At 20.4% G+C, this 12,237-nt stretch overlaps 1 protein-coding gene across 1 annotated transcript; it reads right to left on the bottom strand.

The window, feature by feature from the left end:
- Window positions 1–2,138: 2,138 nt before the first annotated feature.
- LOC122512279 lies at window positions 2,139–12,176 on the bottom strand. The gene is made up of 10 exons (XM_043628027.1): window positions 11,962–12,176; window positions 9,246–9,397; window positions 9,039–9,132; window positions 7,994–8,162; window positions 7,472–7,764; window positions 7,053–7,240; window positions 3,926–4,088; window positions 3,546–3,676; window positions 2,873–3,205; window positions 2,139–2,247 (listed from the first exon to the last, which is right to left on the bottom strand). The coding sequence occupies exons 1-10, from the start codon at window positions 12,029–12,031 to the stop codon at window positions 2,185–2,187; spliced, it is 1,656 nt and encodes a 551-aa protein (XP_043483962.1). The 5' UTR covers window positions 12,032–12,176; the 3' UTR covers window positions 2,139–2,184.
- Between the last annotated feature and the right edge of the window lie 61 nt (window positions 12,177–12,237).

Genomic DNA, 12,237 nt, shown 5'->3' with positions numbered 1-12,237 from the left:
AAGGAGCCAGAATGGAGAAAATAAAAACTAAAAAAAATAAAAAAAAAACTAAATAAATACCTAAACTTTCGATATTTAAAAATTGAAAACAAAAAAATTTTCTTCCTTCTGCTCCTTTTTTTCTCTAACTCTCTCTCTCTCTCTCTCTTTTTCGGCACGAATCGACGTATTTCTTTATTATTACAAATTAAATTATTAAATATAATTAGTGAGTACAGATTAGGCAGCTGTCTATTTTCGAAATTTCTCAAATTTTTCCCCCTCCCCCAACAATAATGTATTTTTCGAAAATTAGACAAAAAAAACCAAAAAAAATTTACTAATGTTTTTGTAAATAGATATTTTCGTTCCAAAAAAAAAATTATTTTCAAATTATAACGAAAAGAGAGGAAAAATTGGAGAAATTTAGGAATTCGACATAAAAGTCGCCTTTGTAAGGCTGTGCGATGAGATTTCTCGTTCAACCAAAAAAAAAAAATCGCTCCTTGGAGAATCTTTTTTTTTTATTATTGTTATTTAAAGAAAAAAAAAAAGAAAAAAAATAAAAACGAGAATAAGATTCTTCATTGACCGATCTCAAATGGTTAACGTTTGTTTCGTTGTAATATATTTATAAATAATTATATTATTATTATTATATAATTAAAAGAAATAAATAAAGAAAAAAAAAAAGAAAAAAGTTATACTTTTACGAAATAGACGAAATTTCGCGTTTTTTCGCATTACACGTTAAGATTGTTCTGTATATATATGATATATTGGATTGTAAGGCGAGCACACTGATTTGTAACACGTAAAAATACAAAATTAATCCTTTCTCATGTTCTTTTATTTTACAACCTTAAAAACTGATAATTTATTAATTTATTATTTAATAATTACTTTGAAGATTTCAAACTTTGGTATTTTTGTCAAATTTCAATAAAATTTGTTTTTCTGCTTTTTTCCTTAAAATTTAGTCAAAAAACAACAACTTTTCCTTTAGACACTTTTTTGTACAACAAAAAACAAAAAAGTTATGACAAAAAGTACAAAAAATTGAGATTTATTTGCTTTGAAAATTTCAAACAAAAATATTTTTGTCAAATTTCAATAAAATTTGTTTTTGTATTTTTTTCCTTAAATTTTGGTCAAAAGCAAACAACTTTTCCTTTAGAAACTTTTTTGTACAACAAAAATCAAAAAAGTTATGAAATTTTTTTTAAAAAAGTACAAAAAATTGAGATTTATTTACTTTGAAAATTTCAAACTTTGGTATTTTTGTCAATTTTCAACAAAATTTGTTTTTCGGCTTTTTTCCTTAAATTTTGGTCAAAAACAAACAACTTTTCCTTTAGACACTTTTTTGTACAACAAAAAACAAAAAAGTTATGACAAAAAGTACAAAAAAGGAATTGAATAATTGAATTAATTTTCTAAAATTTCAACTGAAATATTATTTTTAATATTTTAAATACGAAAACTTTTGTAAAATTGAAATGAAGAATTTTGGTTTTTGTTTTAAAAATGTCGAAAAAAGAGAAAAAATTAAAAAAAACCAAAAAAAGGAAAAGAAAAAACAAAAAGACAAAAAAGAACTAAAATAGAATTCAAAAAGTTTCGACGAAAAAATCCTCAGTTTTCTTTTTAAAAACATTCACATTTTATTTTCTCTTGTTAATCGATTAATATTCCTCTTTTTTAGTAAATATTAATCAGTACAAAGTCGAGTACAAGACTAAAAACAGATTAACGTATACATAAAATACTGTATATCATCTAAAAAAAAAATACGAATAAAAAACAAAAAAGAAAAAAAAACATTTAAAACAATCAATAGTGATTATAAATATTTAGTAGAATTTCCTTTTAATTCTGAAGAACATAAATAAAAATCTGAATATTTCTTTTTACTTTAAATAATATATAATATAATATATATACTATAGTAATAATAATAAATTTAAAGCAATCACAAATCCTTGAAGGAAGTCAATGTTTTTCTCTCTCACACATAATTCGCTGTAATTTTCTTCTTCTTTTTCCTCTTTTTTTGTTTTTGATAATAAACTGTGAAAACCATTGAATAACGTGGCTAACTGACTAGTCACATGATTAAAAATAATCTCTCGAGAAGAAATCAATTGCTTTTTTTTTTCTTTTGTTTTTCAATAATGTCAATATTGATCAGTTTTTTTCCAATTATTAATCGAAACTCTCCATTTTGATCGTAACACTAGCTAAATTCTCGGGAAATCTGCCAAGAACCTAGAGAAAAATTTTTTAGGAAATTATTATCTTTATATTTTTTTTATATTTAATAATTTTATAATTTAATAAGCTGAGAAAGTATCAAAAAAACACAAAAAAATAAAAAAAAAAATAAATAAATTTTTTTTTCTTAACATGAACTCATAATTTAATTAATTCTAATTCAAAATTTTAATAAATTTTTCCTAGACTTTTTTTTATATAAGAAATTTTTTTATTTTATTTTTGTTTTATTGTTATTTTTATTTCATATTTTATTTTTATATTTTATAAAAAAAGAAAAAAGAATTAGAAAAATAATTATTTTTTCTTTCCAACGTTTGAAAAAAAGGGCAAAGAAAAATTTATTAAATTTATACTAATGGGCGTTAAAGAAAATTATTAATTAATAAATTTATTTTATTTTTGTTTTATTGTTATTTTTATTTCATATTTTATTTTTATATTTTATAAAAAAAGAAAAGAATCAGAAAAATAATTATTTTTTCTTTTCAACGTTTGAAAAAAAGGGCAAAGAAAAATTTATTAAATTTATACTAATGGGCGTTAAAAAGAATTATTAATTAACAAATTTATATTATTTTTTATTATTATTTGTAGGTGAAAATAGAATTGAACTTACGTTGCGTAAATCGGCGAGGAGTGTCGTGACGCTTTCGACCATTTCCTCCTCGTTCTCCTCGCCGATTCCAAAAATGCGAAACTGAACGATTTGCCAGCTGTGCTCGACTTCCTTTGGATAGGGCAATTGTAGGGCGTAAAAACTTTTGAACGCAATTTCGAATGCCTTCAATACTGAGCTGAATTTGTAACAAGTGTCACTGACGCAAACGTAAGCGGCTTCTAAATTTAATAGAGTCTCGCCGACAACGACGACGAGCGGCTGCTCGGCCATTCCATGAATTTTCAATTTCTCCCGACGACAGTCGAGTCGATTTTTCAATTCCGATATATTCTGTTTTTAAATAAAAAAAATTATTAATTAGAGAAATCTTCATTGTATTTTCGCTCTTTGCTTTTATTATTTTTCGTTGTCTTTTCTTTCTAAATATTTAGTGAATTTAATTTCTTAATGATTTATATTTCTATTAATTGCTTTTATTATTTTTCGTTGACTTTTTTTCCAAATATTTTAGTGAATTTAGTTTCTTAATGATTTATATTTCTATTAATTGCTTTTATTATTTTTCGTTGCCTTTTTCTAAATATTTTTTTGAATTTAGTTTCTTATTGTTATTAATTTACAATTTAATATTGTTATTAATTTACAAATATTGTGATTGAATTGTAATTACTTTAATGTGTAAAAGAAAAGCGTCTTGAGATTCAAGTCGATTTAATTTCCATAGTGGTTTACTTAAAGCCCCTTTGACCGCCTGGCATGGAAGCAACAGTGGCAATAATCTTAGAACTATCGCAGCCGCCGCTGAAAAGAAAACGAAAACAAATTATTTTTCGTTAACATTTTTTTCAACTAAAGTTCAATATTTTATTTAGTATTATTTACGAATAATAGAGAAAACGTAATGAATCTACAAAAAAATTCTATTTTAATAAAAATAGTAAAAATAAAATGATGAATAAAATAATGAAAGTAAAAAAATAAATAAATACATTTAATCGAAAGTAATTAAATTAATAATTTTTTTTTCTTCTTCTTTTGATTAATATTTACCCTGTGCATCATTGTTAACTAAACGATATTGATCAAGTAAGTCTTTAACTTCATTTCCTTTTCGTGACACGGCGCAAGCGAGAACTTCCTTTTCAAATCCCGGCCATTCTGACGTTATAATATTCGTTTGATTTGGATAAATTAACTCAAAGTCCGCCTCAATCTGAAATTAAACAAAAATTATTTACTTTATTCTTATTTTAACAAATTACTTTTTAATTGATTTTATTTTTCGCTTTTGATTTATGAAGAAATATTTAATAAATTATTATTATTATCATAATTAATATAAAAACAACAATAATCCTTCCAGAAATTTAATTGAAATTGTACAGTAAATAAAATTGAATACTACTGAAGAATTTTATCAAAATTTTTAAAAATGATTGAATTCTTTCAAAGAATTTTATTAAAATTTAAAAAAAAGAATTGAACTCTACTCGAAAATTCTTATTAAAATTGTATTGAAAATAATTCAATTCCTAAAAAGAATTTTAGAACCCTATGAAAGTAATTCAATTTTTGCGACGAATTTTATTAAAAATTTGCTTGAAAAAAAATTAAATCTTAATTATTAAACAAAAATTTCAAGACATTGTATTAAAATTGTATTGAAAATACATTCATTTCAAGGAATTTAATTTAAATTTTAATGAAATTAATTGAATTTTTCTAAAGAATTTTTTACAAATTGTATTAAAAATTTTAAAATAATTGAATTTTATTGAAATTTTTTGAAAAAGAATTAAATTCTTGAGAAGACTTTTACTTGTTGATGAAAATAATTGAATTATTAAGGAGAATTTTATTAAAATTTTGAAAAATAAATGAATTTTTAAATGAATTTTTTCGAGGAATTTTTAAAAATAATTCTTGAAAATAATTAAATTCTTTTGAGAAATTTTGCTGAAATAAAATTGAATTTCTACAAAGAGTTTTGTTATTTATGAAAATAATTGAATTTTTAAGAAATAATAAAATTTTGTAAAAATACAAATTCAATTGTATTGTGTTCAATTGTATAATTGAAATCTTACAAGATATTTTATTTTTGATAAAAATTGAATTCTATAAAGGAATTCAAATTCAAATTTTAATGAAATTTATGTAATTCTACTAAAGAATTTTACTAAAACTTATTGTATTAAAAATAATTGAATTTTTCTCAAGAATATTTTAAATGAAATTAATTTTTAAAATAATTCTTATAATTGCAAAATTCACACGAGAATTTTATTATTTATGAAAAATAATTGAATTCTTAAGTCGAATTTTATTTAAATTATTGAAAATAATTGAATTTTTCTGAAGAAATTGATTTTTTATGAAAATAATTGAATCCTTCTAAAAAATTTTATAATTTTTGAAAATAATTGAATTTTTGCCGCAAATTTGATCAAAATTATTGAAATAATTGAATTTTTCTGCTGAATTTTAAAATTTATTAAGATAATTGAATTCGTGAATTAAATAATTGAATTCTTGAGTAAGAATAATTGATTCCTTTGCAGCGAAATTTATTAAAATTTTTGAAAATAATTAAATTATTTTAAAGAATTTTAAAATTTATTAAAATAATTGAAATTTTGCGATGAATTTTATTATTTAGTAAAATAATTGAATTGAAAATTCAATTAATTTTAATAGTTTTTGGAAAATAATTGAATTTTTCTGAAAAATTTTATTATTTATGAAAATAATTGAATTCTTACGGCGAATTTTATTAAAATTATTGAAAATAATTGTATTTTTCTGAAGAATTTTATTTTTTATGAAAATAATTGAATCCTTTTAAAAAAATTTATAACTTTTGAAAATAATTGTATTTTTTCAGCAAATTTGATCTAAATTATTTGAAATAATTGAATTTTTCTGCTGAATTTTAAAATTCTTTTGAAATTTCTTTCTTTATGAAAGAAGATTTCTTTCTTTATGAAAAAAAATTGAATTCTTGTGGTGAATTTTATTAAAATTTACGAAAATAATTGAAATTTTTTCAGAAGAATTTTATTATTTATGAAAATAATTAAATTTTTCTGAAGATTTTTATTATTTCTGCAAATAATTGAATTCTTGAGATGGATTTTATTATTTTGGAAAAGAATTGAATTTTTGCGGCGAATTTTATTAAAAATTACGAAAATAATTGAATTTTTCTGAAGATTTTTATTATTTCTGCAAATAATTGAATTCTTGAGATGGATTTTATTATTTTCGAAAGAAATTGAATTCTTGCAGCGAATTTAATCAAAATTAATGAAAATAATTTAATTTTTCTAAAAGAATTTTAAAATTTACGAAAAAAATTTAATTTTTTTTAGAAATTTTATTAATAATTGTTTAAAAAATAATTGAATTCTTGCTGCAAATTTTATTAAAATTTTTGAAAATAGTTGAATTTTTTTGAAGAATTTTATTATTTATGAAAATAATTAAAATTTTGCAAAGAATTTTATTATTTGAGAAAATAATTGAAATTTTGCAAAGAATTTTATTATTTGAGAAAATAATTGAATTGTTGGGAAGAATTTTATTAAAATTATTGAAAATAATTGTATTTTTCTGAAGAATTTTATTTTTTATGAAAATAATTGAATCCTTTTAAAAAAATTTATAACTTTTGAAAATAATTGTATTTTTTCAGCAAATTTGATCTAAATTATTTGAAATAATTGAATTTTTCTGCTGAATTTAAAAAATTAATTAAAATAATTGAATTATTGAGGAAGAATTTTATTAAAAAATTAATAATTTATTTATTAATTTATTTATTAATAATTTAATTGTGTAGAATATTATTAAAATTATTGAGAATAATTTAATTGTGTAGAATTTTATTAAAATTATTAAGAATAATTTAATTCTTGTGTAGAATTTTATTAAAATTTTTGGCAAAAATTGAATTTTACTGAAAAATTTTAAAAATAGTTTAATTCTCGCTCAAGGAATATAATTGAAATTCCACTCTAGAACATTTAACTTCATTCTTTATATAAATTTAATTTTTTTGACGAATGTAATTAAAAATTTTTTAAATAGTTAACTTTTTGGAAGACATTTTATTAAAATTTTTTTAAATAATAGAAAGTTGATTTTTCAAAAAAATTATTTTTACTTCGAAACTTACGAGTTCATAGCCAATTGGTAGCTGCAGACTTTTATACATATTCATGTACATTCGATTAGTGATCGACGCGTCAGACGCCAACTTTTGTATTCTATATTTTGACGTCTGAATCCACTTTTTCATTACTTCAACCCACGGCACTGTGTGAGTCTCCAGCCACAGGGACAATTCTCTCAATTCGTGGTCGTCTGAATGAAAAAAGAAAAAACAAAATTACACTCATTGCGAAAAAATAAAAAAGAAAAGTTAATATTTAATTTATTTTTCTCTCTTTCGAATAATTCATATTGTACTAAATTATTTAGAAAACTTGAAGAGTCTTTTTACTATTTTATTATTTCTATTTATATTTATGATTCAATATTTTTACTTGAACTATAAATTCTTTATTAAGTAAATAATGTAAATAGAAAAAGAACCTGCTCCCTCCAGAAGCGCCAATTGTTCATGAGTGGCTAAAATTAAGTCTCGTGGTTCTGGAAGATCGACTTTCTTTGACTTCTGATAATTTCTCTCGTTCCCCAAAACTTCCCCCGCCTTTTTCAATTTCTCCCTCAATAAATAATATTTGGCGTGTAATTTTCCCCGCGCCAAAATTGGTTTCCTCGTCACCGAATGAATCGTAAATGGAATGTAATAAGTCGATGTACTTTCATTTGGAAATGTCTCGACAATTCGTGACGCGAGATATATTAATCGTTTCGAATTGATGCTGCAAACAAAATTTACATTTTTTTTTGTATTAAAATTAAAAAATAGAACAAATATTATATTTATTGAAACTTTGGCCATTGGCTCAGAATTTCTATTAAATAAAAAAAAATAATAAGTGAACTTTATATTTTTGGTATGAAAAAAATAATAAATAAACTTTAAGTATAATTATAGAAAGTATATTTAAGTGTATTTATTTATAAAGAGAAAATTTGAGAGAAATTTACCAAAATTCATTTTCCTCTTTAAGCTCGTGACGAATTATAATATCGGCTACATTAAGTCTGTGTTCGTTTGTCAATGTTTTCTTCTCCTTGTAATATTTCACTGCCGCTCGTCCTTCGATGACATTTTTTAATATTGCATAAACGTCGACTTCGTTTTTCAGCAAAGGATCTGGAAATTTCCATTTTCCCGATTTTATTAGTATTTTAATTGGAATTTTTAATTTAACAAATTTATTTGCTTATAAAATATTTTGCAAAATTTATAATTTCAAAAAACAAAAAAAAAGGTAACAAATATCTAAATAATACTATTGACAAAATTACAAGAAATAAAATTAAAGAATAAAAATAAAAAAAAAATATAAATAAAAAAAAATATAAATAAAAATACAAAAAATATAAATCAAAGTAAAAACGAAAAAAAAATTAATAAAAATAGAGAAACGGTAAAAGAATGAAATACAAAAATAGTAAAAGAACAAAATGCTAAAATAAAAAAGAACGAAATACAGAAATAGAAAAATAATAAATTTAAAAATACGAAAGTTTAATAAACTACGAAAATAGTAAAAGAACGAAATAAAAAAATAATAAATAAAAGTTAAAAAGTATAAAAATTGATAAAAATACAAAAAATAATAAATTGAAAAAATAGAAAAAATACAAAAGGCAATAAAATACAAAAATAGAAAAAATAATAAATTAAAAAATACAAAAGTTAATAAAATACAGAAATAATAAAAGAAAAAAAAATACAAAAAAAAATAAAAAAACAAAAATAGAAAAATAATAAATTAAAAAATACAAAAGTTTAATAAAATACAAAAATAGGAGAAGAACGAAGTACAAAAATAATAAACAAAAGTAAAGAAATAAAAATTAATAAAAATAAGAAAATAAAAAAATATTAAACAAAAGTAAAATAATACAAAAAATAAAAATAATAAATTAAAAAGTACCAAAGATAATAAAATACAGAAATAATAAGAGAAGAAAATATAAAAGTAACAAAATAAAAATAATTTTTTTTAATTGTCTCTCTCACCTGCTTCTGACGATGATAAATCATTATTTGCAGATTGTAGTCTCAGTATTCTCTCATCGATATCTTCAACTGCATTACTACTATTTTCCGAGCACTAAAAAAAAATAAAAATTGGTCAATTGTGACAAATTTAGTAACAATTTAGAATTTTTCTTTTTCTCTTCTTCTTTTAAATATGATGATAATAATAATAATAATAATTCTTACTGAAACTTCAACGCTCGAAAACATTGGCTCTGAGGATCCAAATTCTCGTTTCCAATTTGCCAGAAATTTATCTCGAGGGCCAATTTTGACGAAAAGCCTCTCAATGGACACCGGCGTTAAAACTCTAAACGACTCCTCGTCAATTTCTTCCTCTGGAAATTTATTTTTGCAAAAATTAAATTATTGACAATTTGAAAAGCAAAAAATTTTGGAAAATTATTAAATTTTACCAAACATTTTGTATTTAATATCTAAATAACTTTAAATATATCTATTTAAATTTTTATATTTAATTTTCAAATCAGAAATGATTTAAAAAAGAATTTCAGTTAAAATTTAAAAAAAAAATTCAATTATTTAAAAAAACTTTCACAAATTTGCAAATTAAATTATAATTTTAAATTGAAAACATAATTTTGTTTCATTAATATATTGAAATTTATTCTCAAAATTTTCTAAAAATTTTTTTAAATAAAAATAAAGGAAGTTTTTTCAAATTTAATGAAAATAATTTTTTTATTTTAAAGAAATTAATTTTATTACTTTAAAAATTTTTTTTTATAAAGATTATTATATTTTTTGAAAAAATTTTCAGATTTTCACTAAAAATTTGGAAAATAATTAAATTTTACAAAAGTTTTCGTATTTAAATAATTCAATTATCGTTGAAATCTAGAAAGAATTGATTTAGAAAAAGAATTTCAGTTAAAATTTGAAAAAACTAATTCAATTGTTTTCAAAAATTTTAATAAAATTCGCCGTAAGAATTCAATTATTTTTCTAGATAATAAAATTCTTAGGAAGAATTAAATTATTTTCAAAAATTTTAATAAAATTCACCTCAAGAATTCAATAATTTTCGTAAATTATGAAATTCTTCAGAAAAATTCAATTATTTTCATAAAAAATAAAATTCTTTAGAAAAATTCAATTATTTTCAATAATTTTATTAAAATTCGCCTCAAAAATTCAATTTTTTGTAAATTATAAAACTCTTCAAAAAAATTCAATTATTATAAAAAATTTTAATAAAATTCCCCGCAAGAATTTCAATTATTTTTCCAAATAATAAAATTCTTCACAAAAATTCAATTATTTTCATAAATTTAAAAATTTTTTAGAAAAATTCAATTATTTTTAAAAATTTAAAATTATTTTTAAAAATTGAAATAAAATTTGCTTAAAGAATTTAATTATTTTCATAAATTTAAAAATTATTCAAAAGAATTTAATTATTTTTCAAAATTTTAATAATGTTCGTCACGAGAATTCAATTATTTTTACAAATTATAAAATTCTTCTACAAAATTCAATTATTTTTTTTGCATTTTAACAAAATTCACCGCAAGAATTCAATTTTTTTTATAAATAATAAATTTTTGGCATAATTTCAATTATTTTCATAAATTATAAAATTCATCAGAAAAATTAATTATTTTCAAAAATATTCAAAAAATCCGCTGCAAGAATTGAATTATTTTTTAAATAATTAAATTGTTGAAAGGAATTTTATTAATTTTTCTTATAAATAATTGAATATTAATAAAAATTTTATTATTTATGAAAATAATTGAATTCCAGCAAAGAATTTAATTAATTTTGAAAATAATTAAATTTTTCTCAAGAATTTTCAAAATTAACTATTAAAACTAATTAAATTTTCGATAAAAATTTTATGAAAATTGTTAATAATGAAATTTTTTTGAAAGAATTTTAATAAAAACCCAATAAAACGAATAAAGTTCAAAAATTTGTAAAATAATATTTAGAAATTCTAAAAAAAGGTTGTAAAAACTTGTAATTGCAATTTTTTGAAAATAGTCCAATTTCCGAAAATAATTTCAAAAAATTGAAAAAACAGGAAAAGTTTTTTAAAATTTCATGAAAATAAATTTTATTTCAATGAAGATTTTCCAAGAATTTTATTTTTTTACTTTAAAAAATTATTTTTTAAAAATATTTTTATTCTTTAAAGAATTTTCACTTAAAATTTGGAAAAAAATCCAATTTTCCAAAAATTTTTTGTTAATAATTCAATATTATCGTTACAAATTTTCAATAAATTCCAAATTGTTTCAAAAACCGAACCATATTCAAAATTTTGCGAAATTCAATTATTTTCCAGTATTTTTTTTTTACTAAAATTCTTTCCTTAATTTTTGCAATTTATTTGCAATTATTTTTCAGAATTTTCGTTCTGAAATGAATAAATAAATAAATTAATTAAAAAAACACGTATCAAAATAGTTTTTCGGAATTATTTACCATTTAAAAAACTATTTTCAATTTTATATTTTTTGAACGAAAAAAATTTGCAATACTATCGATTTTGTAATAAAATGCAAAAAAAAATCCCGTTATTTAATTCGGAGCAAATCGGAAAAAAACCTACTTTTTCTCACAAATAGAATTCATGGTATCAAAATTATTATTTATTTTATTGAACGATTCGGCCATTTTTAGAATTATAAAAAAATTCATTTATATTGCAAAGTTACGGGAAGTTTTGCCAAAAAAAAAACAATATGCATTAACAGTGAATATTTTTCCCGTGTTTCATTTTCAAACTTTCTCTGATTTTATAAAAAAAAACGAGGGGAATTGGACTTGAAAAAAGCACAATTAATTGAAAACAGATGGTGTTTTATATGAAAATAATTTCTCGATTTTCTCTAAAAAAAAATAAATTTTTTTGACAGTAAAAATATTCTCTAACCTTCAAATAATGGAATATACTTTTCCATTTTCCATTTTGATAAAACACGACGAACGAATGGATCGGACATTGTGTTTTATTTTCCTGCACACTTCCTTTTCTCGTCTTCTTTTTATAATTCTCTTTAAATTTTTTCCTTTTTTCTCCTCTTGTTTGATAATTATTCGTGTAGGCTCCGTATAGGCAATTAACGAATACAAACAATCGTCCATTAGAGTGACCTAACCTAACCTACAATTCTCTCGGTCGGTAATTTTTCAGTATTTCGGTCGGTAA

This window comes from Leptopilina heterotoma, unplaced genomic scaffold (genome assembly GCF_015476425.1).
Source record: "Leptopilina heterotoma isolate Lh14 unplaced genomic scaffold, ASM1547642v1 Lhet_123, whole genome shotgun sequence".
Taxonomy (NCBI): domain Eukaryota; kingdom Metazoa; phylum Arthropoda; class Insecta; order Hymenoptera; family Figitidae; genus Leptopilina; species Leptopilina heterotoma.
The sequence above is the reverse complement of the archived record's forward strand: the minus strand, read 5'-3'. Positions and strand labels throughout refer to the sequence as shown.

Bases quoted from the DNA above. Each gene is read 5' to 3' on its own strand.
- LOC122512279 (XM_043628027.1), bottom strand. From the start codon at position 12,031: ATGTCCGATCCATTCGTTCGTCGTGTTTTATCAAAATGGAAAATGGAA. The intron at 9,398-11,961 runs GTTAGAGAATAT...ATAAATTTCCAG, and splicing joins GTATATTCCATTATTTGAAG to AGGAAGAAATTGACGAGGAG. The intron at 9,133-9,245 runs GTAAGAATTATT...ATTTTTTTTTAG, and splicing joins TTTCGAGCGTTGAAGTTTCA to TGCTCGGAAAATAGTAGTAA.